Source organism: Rhodotorula graminis (genome assembly GCF_001329695.1).
Source record: "Rhodotorula graminis WP1 unplaced genomic scaffold RHOBAscaffold_9, whole genome shotgun sequence".
Classification (NCBI taxonomy): domain Eukaryota; kingdom Fungi; phylum Basidiomycota; class Microbotryomycetes; order Sporidiobolales; family Sporidiobolaceae; genus Rhodotorula; species Rhodotorula graminis.
Genome location: NW_017264936.1, coordinates 380,215 through 395,557, shown reverse-complemented (window position 1 = coordinate 395,557; position 15,343 = coordinate 380,215). Strand labels below are relative to the sequence as shown.

Below are 15,343 nucleotides of genomic sequence, written 5' to 3'. Positions count from 1 at the left end.
CTCGTCGCTCGTCGCTCGTCACTCGTCCTCCGAGCAGGTGCGACCACTTTCCGTCCTCTCGCGCAGTTCGACACCCCGCTCGCATACGTACATGCTCGCCGTTGCAAGCTTTCGGACCCCTCAAAAGCGCTTCGAGCGCGCCCGCGCGCCCGCACCTCCCGCGTCGTCCTCGCCTCGCCCCGCTTCACCTCGCCGCCCCTCGTCCACCTCCTCCCATGACCCTCATCTCGACCTCGAGCGCCGTCCTGGCCTCGCGCGCCGCGTCCTCGGCGCGCCTGGTGCGGAACTGGCGCCGGTACAGGAGGCGCTCGTACGCCATGTAGGCGGTGACCTGCGAGTGCGGGATTGGACGTGGTGAGCTCGCTCGCTCGCTCGGATGTCTCGAGAGAGAGGGAGAGGGAGAGAGAGAGAGAGGAAGGGGGACGCGCGGCGAGCAGGAGGCCGAGAAGCGCCGAGGTGAAGGCGAGGCCGACGGGGAAGACGGCGAGCGTGCGCCCTGGGAGCGGGGCCGAGAGGAGCGCGGCGGCGCCGAGGGCAGTCGGCTGCGGCGACGAGGTGCTGGTGCTGGAGGGGCTTGAGGACCCGAGGCTCGTCGAGGTCGAGGCGAGCCCGGTCGAGCGAGAGCGGCGCGACGAGGAGGACGACGCCGCAGCGCTCGAGGCCCCACCGCGCTCTTCCGACACCCACACCACGGGTACCGATCCCTCGAGCTCGCTGCGACCCACCGCACCCTCGCGCGACGTGACCGCCGCGCCCACCTCGTCCTCGTCGCCCTCGTGCGTGCGCTCGACCGGCGGCGCAAGCGCACGGCGTGCGTGGCGCATGCGGCGCGCAGTGGGGGCCTGCGTGCGCTCGATGATGGGGAGGAGTGCGGTGCGCGAGGGCTGCGGGGCGAGGGGCGAGGTGGTGGCGAGGCTCGAGTCGGCATGCGAGGTGGGGAGGGCGGCGAGGGCGACGAGGGCGTAGGCGGCGGACGCGAGGGGCGCGAGGCGCATGCTGGGCTGCGTGGGTCGAGGTATAGAGGGCCGGCGCCTGCGCTCGCCGAGGGGAGAGGGGCGCGGGCCGAGAAAGTGAGGCGAGGGAGGAAGAGAGGGGAACAGGGGCGGTCGAACCTCTCGCAACGGTCGCAGCGTGCGAGCTCGCCGGCGACGACGAATAGTACTGATCACTGCAGAGTACACGGTACAGGCTCCTGTCGCGCACACGCGCCCTCAGTGGCACTGCAGCCCCTTCTGGTCCTCGTCGCCCGCTCCTGCTCCGAGGTCGATCCCGCGGTGAAAGACAAAGTGCCCGAGGAACGCGCCGCTGTGGATCGGACGGACGAGGGAGTGCAAGTGTCCTGGGTCAGTCGAGGTACTCAGGGCAAGAGAGGGCCGCTCGGACGAGGGAGGACGAGGAAGAGAGAGAGAGCAGGGGGGCAAGACGCACAGGATGATGGCGCCGACAATCTGCAAGTTGTAGCTCATGACGAGCAGCATGATGTAGAACTGTGCGCGAGTGACGAGAAGGTGTCAGTACGTCCGTCTAGCGCTACGACAGCCCCAGCTCGACGGCGAGACGTCGAGCCGCAAGAGAGGGTGCGAGCCGGACGAACCGTGAGCGCAACGTGCAGCGCGTACCCTGCGCTCCGTCGCAGTTGAACGAACCACGGCAGCCGCACGACACCCCAGTACCTCGGCGCGATGCGCGACCCGCCGACTCCCCCTCCTCCTGCCCCACCGCCGCCGCCCAGGAGCGCCTCGTCTGCGCCCTCGACCATGAGCGGCCCAACCGCGCTCCCTCGGCGCGACGGCACGTTGATCCGCGACCCCCTGCGCGAGGCGCCGAGGACCGGGCTCGATTCGGGCGCGCTGTCGCCAGAAAGCGCGGCGAGGCCGCCGCCGCGGATGTTTGAGCGCAGGGCGCGGTCAAACGTGGCGAGCGAGAGGCGGAGGTACTCTGTCGCCATCGAGAGGAGGATGACTGTGTGCGGGACGGAGAGGCTGGGTGAGCGGGATGACGTGCACACAGGTCGGGAGAGGCAGGTCGACGCTCGAGGGGGGACGACTCACGGAGGGCGAGGTAGAAGACGAGGGTTGCGGACGAGGTGATCTGCATCGAGGGAAAGACGAGGCAGATGCCGATCGGGTCCGTGTTGCCGAGCATGGCCATCTGTGGGTGACGACGAGATGGGTGAGCGGGGGAAGGACGTCGAGGAGGAGGACGAGGAGGGAGGGGATGCACCTTGCAGGGGATTGCGCCGTGGTGGTCGGGCATGTGGTGGCCCGAGCCCATGTGTCCACCGTGGTCCATCTCAAGCGACAGTGAGCTGGAGGGAGGCAACCCCCGTCGTCGTCGTCGTCGTCGGCCGGGACCCAGTGGCTGTGTTCGCGCTCCCGCTCCCTCCCGCCTGGCAGCTCCTGCAGATCTTCACCATGGTCAGCTACCATCCCTCGATCTTCCGACCCTCGCACCGAGTCCCCCCGTGCCGCCGTCGTCGCTCGCGGCCTCATCTCTCGCCTCATCTCCCCGATCAACCACGAACACCTGCGCACGCCCTCCTGCACGACAGAGGCACTGACTGCTTGCGCCCACAGACCACCAAGACCTCGGCACCTTACCGCGCAGAGATCATCGGCTCGCAGAAGCGTGCGCCCCTCTCTCCCGCCCTTCTCCCCACCGAGCAGCTCTCACCTCTCTCTGCTTCGACAGGTCCCGCCCTTCTTCTCGCCAAGCGCGCCGACTATGACGCCGGCAAGTGCACCCGCGACGAGCTCAAGACGGTCGAGGACCAGGCCATCAAGGACGAGGTCGACAAGCTGCTCGACGTCGGCATCAAGGCCGTCACTGACGGCGAGTTCCGCCGCCACATGTCCGTCCCCTCTCTCGCTCTCTCTCGTCCAGTTCTGTGCGCTAGACGAGCGCATACTGACGCTCCCTCGCTCGCAGGTTCTTTGGTGCGCGCTCGACCTCCTCGTCCTCGTCCCCTCGTCTCGACCGCTGCGGCGCGACGGACTCCTTACGGAACTCGTGCGCGCACAGATGGCTTCTTCGACAACCTGGACGGCATGGTCGAGATCAAGAACCCTGGGCGCGAGCTGTTCAAGATGTGCGTCAGCGCGCGGTCCTCCTCTTTCGGCGCCCGGACCTCCCCTCTCGAGGCCGGAAGCTGATCGTGCGACTTGTCCTGCTTCTCGCACAGGTACGTCCCGGACATCAAGGGCTTCTTCGAGGTGCGTCACCCGTCTCTCTTTGTCCCGGCGATGCCGACGCACGACTGACGAGCGCCCGCACACAGTCGCACGCCTCGAAGCCGGCCTCGACCATGGTCTGCCGCAGCAAGCTCCGTCGCACCAAGCCCATGTACCGGTGCGTCTGGCCCCCTCCCTCTCTGCGCATCGTCGAGCGCCTCGCGCTCGCTCGACCGCTACGTGGAGGCCGAGGATTGACGCTTCCTCCTCTCGAGCAGGCCCGAGTTCGAGTACACGGCGTCGCTCGTCAAGCCCGACGAGGTCAAGAACGTCAAGATCACGCTCGCCGCACCCGAGTACGTCCCCCTCGCCTCTCACTCCTGCCCTCTGCGCACGCCGCTCACGCCCCGTCCCTCGCGCCCGCAGGTGGTACCACCTCCGGCACGGCGAGCACGCCTTCTCCAAGGACGTGTACCCGACCGAGGTCGAGTACTTTGCCGACCTCGCCAAGGCGTACCGCGAGGAGCTCGCCGACCTGTACGACGCTGGGTGCCGTAACGTCCAGTTTGACGACCCGCTCCTCGCCTACTTTGTGCGTCCCTCTCGCTCTTCCTCCTCCTCACTTTCGCTTCCTCTCGCGTGTGGACCTCACTGACGACGCCTGCGAGCGACGCGCAGTGCTCGACGGCGATGCTCGACGGCATGAAGGAGGACGGCGTCGATGCGCCAAAGGTCCTCGACCAGTACATCCAGCTCTACAACGACTGCGTGCGCGACGTCCCGTCCGACATGGTCATCGGCCTGCACCTGTGCCGCGGCAACTTTGTGCGTCCCTCTCTCTCTCTCGTGCCTCTCGAGGGACTCTTTCGGGTGCGCCGTCACTGACCTCGAGGGGACCGAGCGGCGCGCAGAAGGACGGCATGCACTTTTCCGAGGGCGGCTACGAGCACATCTCGAAGAAGCTCTTCAACGAGCTCAACGCCAACGTCTACTACCTCGAGTACGACACGGACCGCGCCGGCGGGTTCGAGGTGCGTCCCTCCTGTCCCTTCCCTTCCGCTCTCTCTCCCTCTTTCGCGCTCTCCTCCTCCCGAGTGAGCAAGACCTGACTTGACCCCTCTCTCGCCCCGCCGTAACCAGCCTCTCGCCGACCTGCCCGCCACCAAGACCGTCGTCCTCGGCCTCATCTCGAGCAAGTTCCCGCAACTCGAGAACAAGGAGGACCTCGTCGAGCGCATCCACCGGGCGGCCGATTTTGTCGCCCAGGGAGCGGGGCAGACTCGTGAGGAGGCCCTCGAGCGCCTGTGCCTCTCGCCGCAGTGAGCCATCCTCTCCCTTCTTCCCTTCCCTCCGTCCTTCTCTTCCCTCGCGCTTCCTCTCTTCAGGACCTCGCACTGACGGTCTATGCTTCTACAAGGTGTGGAATAGCGTCTCACGCAGAGGGCAACCCAGTCTCGCACGACGATGTGCGTCCTCGCTTTCCCCCCTCCCTCCCGCTCGGACCCCGGACTCGTCCTGACCCTCTCGCCTCCCCCGCCCTCGCCGGTGCAGGTCTGGAAAAAGCTCGGGCTCGTCGTCGAGACGGCAAAGGCTGTGTGGAGCGACGCGTGAGCCGGCGGGCTGCAACGCGGGTCGGTCGAATCGCCTTCCTCGAGAGCGGTCGTGGTCGCTCGCTCTCTCGCTCTCGCTCTCGCTCGGGCACGATGGTGCGAGACTGTCTATGTTGCAGTAGAGCAAGAGAGGGAGGAAGCTATGCGTGGGAGAGGGTACGAAAGAAGGGAGGAACGACAAGGTGGGCCGGCAAAACGAGGGAGGGGGAAGGTCGTCATGGTGGGTCGTACAGAGGGGGCTCGTCACAGAAGGAAGGGAGGTGCACAAAGGTCTATTAAGCGAGAGAGAGGGGGAGGGAGAGCTCAGAACGGGCCGCGAGAGCTGCGCCCGCTAGCACCCTTCTCGTCGCCGCCGTCGTCGTACAGCACGCTCGAGCGCGCCGACGAGAAGCCCGGCACGTCGAACGGGCTCTCGCTGCGCGCCGCAGCGGCGAGGTACGGCTTGTCAAAGTCGTCGGCGGCGCCGAACGGGCTCTGCGCGGCGGCGGCGCGCACGGCGCCCGCCGCACCAGGCGCGCCCTGCGGGCCCGTCGCGCTCGCGCCGCCGAGGTGCTCGTCGTCGCCGCCAAAGGGGGCGAACCCGTCCTGGACGTGGTACGGGCTGCTGCCCGGCGAGCGGTACTGCGGCGGGCTCGGGGGGTACACCATGCCCGGGTGCTGCAGCTGCGGCGGCGGCGGCGAGTGGATGGGCCCGCCCGGGTACGGGTCGTAGCCACGCGAGTAGGCCGCCGCGCCGCCGTCCATCATGGCGAGCGCCTCGCGCGAGGCCGCAGCCGACGCCGAGCCGTACGGGTCGCCGTACCCGCCGGCGCCGGCGCTGAACCGCCCCGAGTCGTACGCGCCGGCGCCGGCGCCGTCGTCCGCCGGAGCGTACAGCGCGCCCGACGAGCGAATGTCGCCCGCCACGTGTCCACCGCCGTACTCACTGCCAAACTCGCCGTCGTCGCCGATGCCGTGCGTGCCGCGCGCGTGCGTCTCCTGCGGCTTGAGCGTCGACGTGCTGGTCGACAGGAGCTGGCCGTCGGGTTTCAGGTCGGGCCACTTGAACTCGTCGACGTCGTCTGCAAGGTCGGACTCGTCAGTGTCTCGGGCCGGGACAGGGCGAGAGGGCGAGGGAGAGAGAGGGGAAGAGAAGGGGGCGCACCGTTGTCGAGGCTCGAGAACCGGCGCCTCGTGAGGGTCCAGACGAGCAAGACGACGCCAACGACGACGACGATGCCGCCGACGACGCCGCCAATGATGCCCACGTCTTGCCCGTCGACGACGACGACGAGTCGTTCTTGACGGGGACGGCCGACTGCGTGACCTGGGTCCCGGTCGACGTGCCGACCGAGCCGTCGGCGTTGGTGAAAGTCGAAGTAAAGGTTGACGTGACCTCGCTCAGGGTGACGCCTGCGTGACGAGGAAAGAGAGAGAGAGGGTCAGTCGGGCTCGAAAGGGGGCCGGGCTGATCTCGCCGCAACCGGCCGTCACGCGCGTGCTCGACGGCCTGGAACATCGCCGTGATCGAGAGGAGAGAGAGGAGACGTACTGCTGGAGGCTTGAGACGCTGCCGAAGAAGCAGAAGTGGCCGTTGGCGCCGACGACTGGGCGTCGGTCGGCTGCGTTCCGGTCGCGCTGGTCGCCGACGACGCTGGAGGTTGCGCATCTGGGGAAGTCGCGGGTGCAGTGGATGCTGAAGTCGCGGGTGAGTCGGCGGCGCTCGTAGACGCTGCGCGCGTGAGGAAGAAGAGGGTCAGGCCGCGAGTCGAGGAGCGAGTCGAGCTGCGTGACGGCGCCGTCCCCGCCTCTCGCACTCTGAACACCGTCCTGAACTCCAGAAAACGCCCCGACGCAACCGCCACGCTGTCTCGAACAGCCTCGCGGCCGTACGGCCTCGCAGCATGTGCTTCAACCTCCCGCCCGGGCGCCTCGCTCGCTCCACCTCTTTGCCCTCGCCCCGCCTCGCACCGCAAAGTGTCCCAGAGAGACCGTGAGAGAGAGAGTGGGGCGCACCTGGAGGCTGGGACGTGGTCGTCGGCGCCGTGGTGGCCTGCTGCGCGTCGGTCGTGGTGGTCGTCGGAACCGGAGCAGCCGTCGTGGTCGAGTCGACCGGCGGCGCCTGGGTGGTCGTGGTCGTCTGTACCGGGGCCTGGGTGGTCGTGGTCGTCTCGGCGGCGGCCTGGGTCGTGTTGGTGGCCGCCGCGCCGTCGCCCGTGCCTGCCCCCGGGGCGTCGACGTCGCTCGAGGCGGGCGTGTCGCCGCCGCTCGCGGCCGGGTCCTGGCGCTTGACGCGGGGCATGCGATAGTTTGCAGGCGGGACAAAGGGCGGGCGGACCCAGCGAGGCGAGGGCGAGGGCGAGGCGGTGACGGCGCGGGTCGTTGTCGTCGACGAGGCGGTGCAGGTCGACGGCGGCGAGAGGGCGACGAGGGCGAGCGCGAGGGCGAGGGGCAGCGATTGCGCGCGCATCTTGTCGCCGTGTGGTGGTGGTGTGCTCTCGAGCTTGAGCTGCAGACTGTGCGCGGGAGAGAGGCGAGCTGAGCGGGCGTGCGTCTTTGGCTCGAGCTCTCTCCGCCCCCGCACTTCACCGACCACCTCGCTCACTGCGCATGCCGATTGGAGCCTCCTGTTCGCCTCCGTCCTCGTGCCCAGCGTCGCTCCTTTCTCGCAGGGTAGGAGCGCAACTCGTAACCCGAAAGCGCTCCTCTTGCGAGCCACCTCACCCGCTCCTCACCACCTCACTGCATGCTCGATCACGCTCAACCGTCGCCGCACGCCTCGGCCACGTCTCAGAGTCCCCTCGTGGGCGCACGTCGGTCCAATCTCCGCCCCATCTCGCATGCAGTCAAGCCGAGCGCGCTCGTAACGGCGACGACAGAGTGCTGCGCTCAGCGCTCAGGCCGCTCGTCAATGCTCTCCTCGCTTTGCCTCCCTTCCCTCTGCTCCTGCTTCTCTTGCTGTCCACTGCTTGCATGCATGCTCTCGAGGCCGTAGTCAAGCGTTCGAGGCTCAAGAGAGCGCGAGTCGAGCGCGAGAGGGACGAACGAAAGTTGCGAAGGTCGAAGCCGAACTTGATCGCGATGCTCTCGCTGCGCTCCGTGCGCCATGGCGCTCGACGCGACAAAGATGTACACCGTGCACGACGAAGCGCTCGAACCGAGAGCCCTGCGGAAGGTCGAGCGACAAGTTCGAAGCGCTCGCGACACTCTCGAGGTCGAGGTCGGGCACAAACCGACTCGATGACACACTGAGGACGGTCTGGACAACAAGTACGAAGCACAACACGTCGACTGCGACCCTCACACGAGCTCGACCGCGCCCCTCGACGTCTCGTCGACCTCCTTCTCGTCCTTCTCGGCGGCGCCGGCGCCGAACGCCGACTCGCCCGTCTCCTGGCGCCGGAGCTCGCCGCGCGCGTCGGCCGTCGCGAGTGCGGCGGGCACCTGGGCGATCTCGTCGGGCGTCGGGACCGGGATGGGCCAGATGCGGCACAGGGCCCAGTAGACGACGAACGCGACGCCGAACCCGGTAAAGAAGCTCAGTTGGTAGATGCGCGTCGCCGTGAGCGACACGGTGGCGCCCATTTGGCCCGCCATGCCCGTGATGTTGATGGCGATGCCGGCGATGTCTGCGTCCGAGTCGAGCGTCAGGTCGTGCTCCTTGGAAGAGGGGAGGAGGAGGAAGGGAGCGAGGCGACGCACAGGCAGCGTACGCGCGCAGGTTAATGCCGCGCCAGTACGTGTAGATGCCCTCCTTCTCGTACAGGTCGTGCACCTTGAGCTGCTGGCGCGTGATCGTGTAGTAGTGGCACACCATTACGCCGACGATGGACGACAGGAGGACGCTGTACGCCGACAGGTACGTGGCGAAAGCTGTGGCGGCAGGGCTCGTCAGTACGTGTGTGAAGGTGCGAGGGAGGGAGAACGAGATGAGAGAGACAGAGAAAGAGAGAGAGAGAGAGGGAGAGGCACTCACTGGTCGACGAGCCGAGGAGCTTCCACGGGCACATGGCGAACCCGACGGCGACGGCGACGTACCCACCGCGACGAATGCTGCAGAGAGAGATCGAGAGAGCGAGAGAGAAGGAATGGGAGAGGGTGGAAGAGGAAGGAAGAGGGGCGGGAGGAAGAGTGTCAACTTGGGAAGGTCGAAAAGAGAAAAGAGGGGCTCGAGCGGGACGCACTTGAGGAATCGAGGGAACAGGCTCGTCAAGTCGGCGCCGGCCGAGAGCGTGTTGGCGGCGACGTTGGTGCCGAGCTGGGCGATGACTGGTGGAGGCAAAGCGTCAGGACGAGGTCTCGAAACACGGGAGGGAAGAGAGGAGGGAGGGAAGAGAGGAGGGAGGGAGGAGGGTGCGACCCAGGGACGGGGCGAAAGAGAGGCGAGGAAGGAGAGGAGAGAGGAAGGGTAGGCCGACGGAAGGGGAGAGAGAGAGAGAGAGAGAGAGGGCTCACTGAAGCCGATCGAGATGAACGCGACGCCGGCGCGCATGCCGTGCGACGCTCCACCCTCGACGGTGAGGAAGCGCTCCATGACCTCGAGGGGCGACCACACGTACTCGCCGAACAGGGCCGTCGTCGACGAGCCGATGAGGATGCCGATGAGCGACGTGATGGCGAAACAGAAGGGAAGGGAGATGATCTGAGGGAGGATGACGTCCGACGGCTTGCTCGCCCGCGACGCAAAGTCGACGGCGTTGGTCGCGAGTGTTGCCATGTTGGCTATACAGCTCATGAGCTGGCCGACGAACTCCCACCCGAGCTTGGAGCCCTGGATCGCCGCCTTCTCCGTGAGGAGGTCGCCTGCGCCCTTGGCTTTGACGAGGCAGAGGACGAGGAGCGCGATACCGCTTGCAGGCGCGACGATCGCCTTGACGGTGAAGAGATGGCGGATCGTGTGGAACGGAAAGAAGACGGCGACCGTGAGCAGGAGCATGAAGAGGAAGAACGAGAGGAAGTGGGCCGTGTCGGTGCCGCTCGAGGGGATGCCGTTCGACAGGTTGGCGATGCTCGGCCAGATGGCGAGGAGGAGGGTATAGACGGCCTGCACGGCGAGAGCGAGTCAGTGTCTGGCTGAGGGAAGCGAGGCTCGGAGAAGCGGCTCGAGCGAGCTCACCTGGCCGCCAATGAAACCTTGCACGCCGGTCCAGACGCACGCCATCGCGGCGCGGTTGAACGTCGGCCACAGGCCGCCGTAGATGCCGAACGACGAGCGAATGTACGATGCAAAGATGATGTGGTACCTGCGCGGCGAGGCGAGGGAGGTCAGTGCGAGTCGACGCCGCAGAGGACGACGAAAAATGGACGCACTTGGCTCCTCCATAGGCATTGAGCGCGACGAAGCATCCCGCGCACCCGTAGCCGACCCAGACAGCCAACCATGTGGCCCACCATGGTAAACCTGCCGCGACGCCCGAACTCGCGATCATGAAGGTATTAACGTTGAAGGAGTCGGCCAACCAGAACGTCCAGTAGTTCAGAGCCGTCCAGAGGCGCTCCTCGCGAGGTACAGGCAAGAGGTCCTTGTTGACGAGGAAGGTCGCGCGCTGGCCGCTCGGCTGCTGGAGCTCGACGGCGCGAAGGATGCGCTTGCCGGCCGACATGGTGCGGACGCGCTTGACGCGGTCGAGTCGGTGACGACGTGGACGAGTCGTGGACGAGTCGAGGACGAGCCGAGGAAGAGTCGAGGAGGAGGAGGAGGTTGCCGCGGTCCGAGGTCGAGGTGGGGTGCGGGGTGGAGCAAGGGCTTGTCGACGACTGTGCTTGTGCGCGACGGCGACTGGTGTGCGGCTGGCGTAGGGTGCGCCGAGGCTCGAGGCAGCGAGAGGTGCTGATAGAGGAGGAGAGGAGGGAGGGCGAGGGCGACAAGTGGAGACGAGCCGGCGACGCAAGCTTGTCGGCAATCGAGCGAGCGGCGAGATTTTCTCTCGCACGCCGATACCGAAACCGCGGGGACGGCGGAGAAGTCGACCCAAGGGCAGCGGAGAGCGCGGACGTCTCACTTGGGAAGGTCGAAGTGGGTGAGCGCCGACTCGTCCTCCTGCTGCTCAGAGCGTTTCTCTGGACGGCGCATGGCGTCGCTCTATCAGCTCACAGAGATCTAACAGGATTCCGAAGCGACAGCGCGAGCCGCGACGTCGGACGCTCGAGCCCGCGCAGGACACGTCAGCTCGAACGATTGGCGCTCGTCCGTGCCGGCGAACGCAGATCTGCAACTCTCGAGCAGCGCGAGCATCGCTGGCGAGCGTGGATCGCAGCCGTCACGCCGTGCGACCGATCCGCTAATCGCAAGCCAAGGGCCTCGCTCGCACCGCTTCGTGCCTCGCACCGCCTGCTCCGCCTTTCGCGCTCTTCGCTCGCATCGCCTCGCTGAGGAGAAGCGCGGTCGCAATCTCGTACAGAGCGCAACGATAAGAAGCACAAGGTTACTTCCACGCTCGACGAGGCGAGGCTGGAGAGATGGCGCCGCCGATAGCGGTGCGAGAAGAAGAAGAAGCGGTCGAGGAGGACGAGGACGAGCTTTCGAAACGCGCCAGGCCGTCTCTGATACGTCGGCGCACAGGAGAACGTCTATGCACTGGCAATGACACGTCCTCGAGACTACAGACCCGCCCTCACCACGTCGCCGCGAGCTGGTCGAGCAAGCTCGCCTCGTCGCCTCCCGGGCTCGTAAAGCTCGTCGCCGCCGTCCAGTCCTCGCTCGCCAACGTGTTGAAGAAGCTCGAGAAGTCGCCGGCCCCTGCTCCTGCGCCTGCTCCTGCCCCGACGCCGCCGGCGTGCTCAAACATGCCCGCGCCGACGCTCGAGCCGCCGCCGCCGCCGCCGCCGCCGTAGGGCACCGGTGGCGTGTTGGCCATGGCGGTCGCGGCGGCCTGGGCGAACGAGAAGGGCGGATGGGGCGAGGGCGCCGAGAAGGCGTTGCGGGCGGACGAGGAAGGGAAGGGCGAGGGCGCGGCGGTCGGCTGCGAGAGCTTGGCGGCGTCCTCGAGGGCGACCTCGCGCGAGATGCGCTTGAGGACCTGCGAGACGTGGAGCGTGTCAGAGAGAGAGAGAGAGACTGCGACGAGGAAGGAGAGCGCTGTGCGCACCTGAGAGAAGGGCTCGAGCGATGGTGGCGGTGCAGCGGCCATGTCGTGCGCGGCCCGGGTCGTGCGCCGACTCTCCTCGGCGACGAGTAGTGCCCTGCAGGAAAGGAGGAAGCGTGAGTACGTCGTTGACGACTTGAGATGGGCGGGCAAAAGAGGACGCACGAGAGGATCTTGCGGCCCTCCTCGACGACGACCTCGAGCGCCGGCGTCGACGTCTTGGTGTCAAAGATGGCGCGCGCCTTGTACAAGATGTCGCGTTTCTGCGTGGCGGCGCGACGAGGGTCAGGTCGGCGTGAACGAGGGCGAGAGAGAGAGAGAGAGAGAGGGCGAGTGAGGGACGAGAGCAGGCGCACCTCCTTGATCTCCTTCTCGGGCCGGTCGTGGTCGATGGCGTGGAACAGGTCCATCATGAGGACGATCGAGCTCGCGAGCGTGCCCGTGTACACTGCGGCGGGACGAGAGAGAGCGTGTCAGTCTCGCTCGACCCTGGCGCCGTCGCTCGGGCTCTCCCCCCTCGCCGTCCCCGACAGGCACAAAGAGAGACAAGAGGGACGCACCCCACCACCTCGACGTCTCGATCGTGAGCATCTCGGCGTTGTTGTTGATGAGCGCTCGGGCCGCCTCGATGCACTGCTCGTTCGAGTACCGGTACGGGCTGTTGAGGGCGTAGCCGCGCCCGAGCAAGGGCCGGTTGAGCCGCACGATGCGCGAGTAGACCTGTGAGCGAGGAGGGTGTGCGAGGGAGAGGAGGGGAGGGAAAGGCAGGAGCGTTCAGGATCGTTGTCGACGGGCTCGACCAGTCCGAGGCAGAGAGAGAGGGGGGAGCAGTCGACGCACGTCCTCGTGCAGGCACGCCCGCTCGTACCGAATACGTGGCGGCAATCCACCGACGTGGCCCTCGCGAAACACGTCGGGCACGTCCTCGAGGACGCTGCGCCACGCCTTGTCCTGCTCGAGCACGGCCGGGTACGAGAAGGGGTCGCCCGAGAGGACGAGCGTGTCGAGCGCGCGCCGGACCTGCTCGGCGACTTTGCACTGGGCGAGCTGGAACGAGCCGTCCTGCGGCGACGAGAGGGCGAGTCAGGGAGGCGCAAGGGAAGGCGAGAGGGAGAGAGAGAGAGGACGGACGGTGTAGGTCGTGAGCGGCTTGGGGGTCGGGTGGCGCCAGTCGGTGCGTGACAGCTCGCGCAGGTCGAGGTTGAGCGGTCGAGCCGTGTTGTCTGCGAGCGAGCGAGACGAGGGCGAGGGAGTCAGTCGGCGAGTCCCGTAGTCGAGGGGAAGGAGGGGGACGCACACTGCGACGGGTGCAGCATCTGCGAGTCGACCGAGGTGTCAGTCGTCGTCGCTCTCGGCCTCGTACAGAGGAGAAAGAGAAGGAGAGACGCACGTAGCAGCGAGAGACGGGCGAGTCGGACAGCCACGAGTCGATGTTGACGAGGTGGTGGAACAGGCGGACGGCGAGCTCGCGCTTGAGGGCGTTGGCGCCGGGCGGTAGCGCCGGGTCGTCCGGCGGCATCGTCTGCGGGTCGGACCCGAGGCGGTGGAGGCCCATGCGCTGCGCGACGCGGTACGCGCTCGCGGCCCAGCCGAGGAACCGGCCCTGCTGGCCCGACGACGACGAGACCTGGATGTACTGGCCCATGAGGACGACGCACTGGATCACGCGAATGCGAGGCGTGCCGCCCCACTCGCCGAGCTGGAGCGCGCGCAACGCCGCGTCGTGCCACACCGAGGGCAGGTCCTTGAGGTCCGACTCGCTCAGGCCGCGAAAGAGCGACAGGTCGTGCTGGCCGCCGGGGCGGGAGAAGAAGCCCTCGAGCGACAGGGCGAGGACCATGGAGAAGCACGCGATCCACAGCGGGTCGATCAGGTCCTCGCGGCCCTGGGCGAGCATGTCGACGTAGCGCTCGTGCTCGACGGGAAAGGCGACCGGGTCGATGACGTTGCGAAAGTCCCACGACATCTCGTCAAAGTACTTGGCGATGAGGTACTGGGCGATCTCGGGGTCGGGCAGGACGGCAAAGATCTGGGCGAGCGCGTCGTGTCGCACGGCGGGCAGGTCGACGGTCGAGACGGCGAGGTCGAGCCCGAGGCGGACGGCGCTTCCTGTAGGTGCAAGCGAATATCAGGTGGCTGTACGAGGAGGCGGGAGAAAGGGAGGAGAGAGAGGAGGGAACGCACGAGGTCGGCCGTCCTGGTCGAACGAGAGTGGCTCGGCGAGGATGCTCGTCAAGGCGCCCGTGAGCTCCATGTCGGGCACCTTGACGTACTTGTACGTCGCGACGGCGCCTTGAGCGGCGGCGTGGAGCGCGCGCAGGACGGGCACGCGCGCGCCGAACGTCTGCTCCTCGAGGTCGGCGACCGCGTCCTCGGTGTCGCTGTGCGACGCCGAGCGGACGCCGCCGGCTGCGTCTTGGCCGTTGTGGACGCCGCCAGGTCCAGGAGGAGGTGCGGCGCCGTGCTGCTGGGCCGAGGCGGGCGGCGGCGGCGGCGGCGGCAGGGCGGGCTGAGCGTGCGCGGGCGACGTGTGGTGGGGGCCGGCGTGAGGCGAGGCCTGGATGGCGGGCGATTGGAGCGAGTGGAGGGACGCTGGCGAGGCGTGGAACGAGGCGGCCGAGGACCCAGGGTGCAGGTTCGGGTGGGCGAGCTGAAAGAGCGTTTCGAGGTGGGCGAGGCGCCGCGCGAGCGCTCGGACCTCGGTCGTCTGGGCATACGGTGTCCTGTGCAGGGGAGGTCGGCCAAGTGTCAGTGACCATCGTCGAGGGCGTGGGGAGCACAGGAGAGAGAACGAGGCGACGTACGACGGGTCCTCGTCCTCAAAGGTGCAGAACTCGACGCGTTTGCGGCGCACGCACGACGAGCAAGGCATGCCGCGGTCGCACTTGATCTTGCGGCGGACGCACTCGGTGCACGAGAGCGGGATGCGGCGCTTGCGGCCGCCTGCGTCGCCCTCGTCGCCGTCGTCGGCGTCCGAGTCGTTTGCGGCTCGACCCTTGACCGTCCTCCCACTGCTCTTGACCGATCCACCGCCAGGCCCGCCGCTGCTCATGCGCGCGCGCTTGTTCGGGGGGCCTGGTTGGTCGAATGCGGCGGGGTACGAGTCGTAGCCGGAGCGAGGGTCGAGGTTGGCGGGCGGAGGAGGGAGCGGCGGTTGGTTCGAGGTCGAGGTCGAGGGGAACGGGTACGGGTAGGCGGTCGGGGGCGGATACGGGTAGGCTGCGGTGCCGTAAGGCTGCTGTTGGTGCATCGGGTGGGCGTGCGGGTGGTGGAACGAAGCCGCGGCGGGGACGACGGGTGCCGGCGTGGCTTCAAGCGAGTTTGAGGCAGTGCGGGACGGTGTGCGCTTGGTCGACGAGCGCGGCATCCCCTTGCAAGCCAGCGTGTGCTTCAAGTGCCTGTGGTTGCGAGCGAGCAGCCGAGGCGAGAGCGGGCGCGGCGAAGGCGGAGCTCGACCAGACGATCGAGCTTTGTCGCTCTTCTTGCACAGCTCTGCGCG

The 15,343-nt window shown here is 67.6% G+C and overlaps 6 protein-coding genes across 6 annotated transcripts; 1 reads left to right on the top strand and 5 right to left on the bottom strand.

Annotated features, from left to right (window-relative positions):
- Window positions 1-184: 184 nt before the first annotated feature.
- On the bottom strand, window positions 185-995 carry RHOBADRAFT_54516 (uncharacterized protein; the record flags this gene model as incomplete). The annotated part of the gene is made up of 2 exons (XM_018417356.1): window positions 185-331; window positions 474-995. 2 exons carry the CDS (start codon window positions 993-995, stop codon window positions 185-187), a joined length of 669 nt encoding a protein of 222 aa, XP_018269980.1.
- A 152-nt stretch (window positions 996-1,147) lies between these two features.
- On the bottom strand, window positions 1,148-2,292 carry RHOBADRAFT_54515 (uncharacterized protein; the record flags this gene model as incomplete). The annotated part of the gene is made up of 5 exons (XM_018417355.1): window positions 1,148-1,305; window positions 1,429-1,487; window positions 1,595-1,962; window positions 2,052-2,151; window positions 2,224-2,292. The coding sequence occupies 5 exons, from the start codon at window positions 2,290-2,292 to the stop codon at window positions 1,212-1,214; spliced, it is 690 nt and encodes a 229-aa protein (XP_018269979.1). The 3' UTR covers window positions 1,148-1,211.
- Window positions 2,293-2,384: 92 nt separating this feature from the next.
- On the top strand, window positions 2,385-4,817 carry RHOBADRAFT_66684 (uncharacterized protein). Its single transcript, XM_018419042.1, has 14 exons — window positions 2,385-2,417; window positions 2,577-2,628; window positions 2,692-2,851; window positions 2,929-2,936; window positions 3,022-3,088; window positions 3,182-3,212; window positions 3,278-3,348; window positions 3,449-3,526; window positions 3,597-3,762; window positions 3,849-3,995; window positions 4,082-4,201; window positions 4,311-4,489; window positions 4,588-4,636; window positions 4,722-4,817. Exons 1-14 carry the CDS (start codon window positions 2,415-2,417, stop codon window positions 4,779-4,781), a joined length of 1,191 nt encoding a protein of 396 aa, XP_018269978.1. The 5' UTR covers window positions 2,385-2,414; the 3' UTR covers window positions 4,782-4,817.
- A 55-nt stretch (window positions 4,818-4,872) lies between these two features.
- RHOBADRAFT_54513 (uncharacterized protein) lies at window positions 4,873-7,268 on the bottom strand. Its single transcript, XM_018417354.1, has 4 exons — window positions 6,776-7,268; window positions 6,312-6,491; window positions 5,925-6,172; window positions 4,873-5,841 (listed from the first exon to the last, which is right to left on the bottom strand). Exons 1-4 carry the CDS (start codon window positions 7,227-7,229, stop codon window positions 5,809-5,811), a joined length of 915 nt encoding a protein of 304 aa, XP_018269977.1. The 5' UTR covers window positions 7,230-7,268; the 3' UTR covers window positions 4,873-5,808.
- Window positions 7,269-7,981: 713 nt separating this feature from the next.
- RHOBADRAFT_54512 (uncharacterized protein) lies at window positions 7,982-10,362 on the bottom strand (the record flags this gene model as incomplete). The annotated part of the gene is made up of 7 exons (XM_018417353.1): window positions 7,982-8,388; window positions 8,462-8,632; window positions 8,736-8,812; window positions 8,944-9,028; window positions 9,215-9,803; window positions 9,876-10,002; window positions 10,070-10,362. 7 exons carry the CDS (start codon window positions 10,360-10,362, stop codon window positions 8,060-8,062), a joined length of 1,671 nt encoding a protein of 556 aa, XP_018269976.1. The 3' UTR covers window positions 7,982-8,059.
- Window positions 10,363-11,324: 962 nt separating this feature from the next.
- Window positions 11,325-15,211, bottom strand: RHOBADRAFT_54511 (uncharacterized protein; the record flags this gene model as incomplete). Its single annotated transcript, XM_018417352.1, has 11 exons — window positions 11,325-11,778; window positions 11,848-11,941; window positions 12,010-12,107; window positions 12,201-12,292; window positions 12,405-12,564; window positions 12,685-12,906; window positions 12,976-13,067; window positions 13,142-13,160; window positions 13,235-13,953; window positions 14,029-14,567; window positions 14,649-15,211. 11 exons carry the CDS (start codon window positions 15,209-15,211, stop codon window positions 11,374-11,376), a joined length of 3,003 nt encoding a protein of 1,000 aa, XP_018269975.1. The 3' UTR covers window positions 11,325-11,373.
- Between the last annotated feature and the right edge of the window lie 132 nt (window positions 15,212-15,343).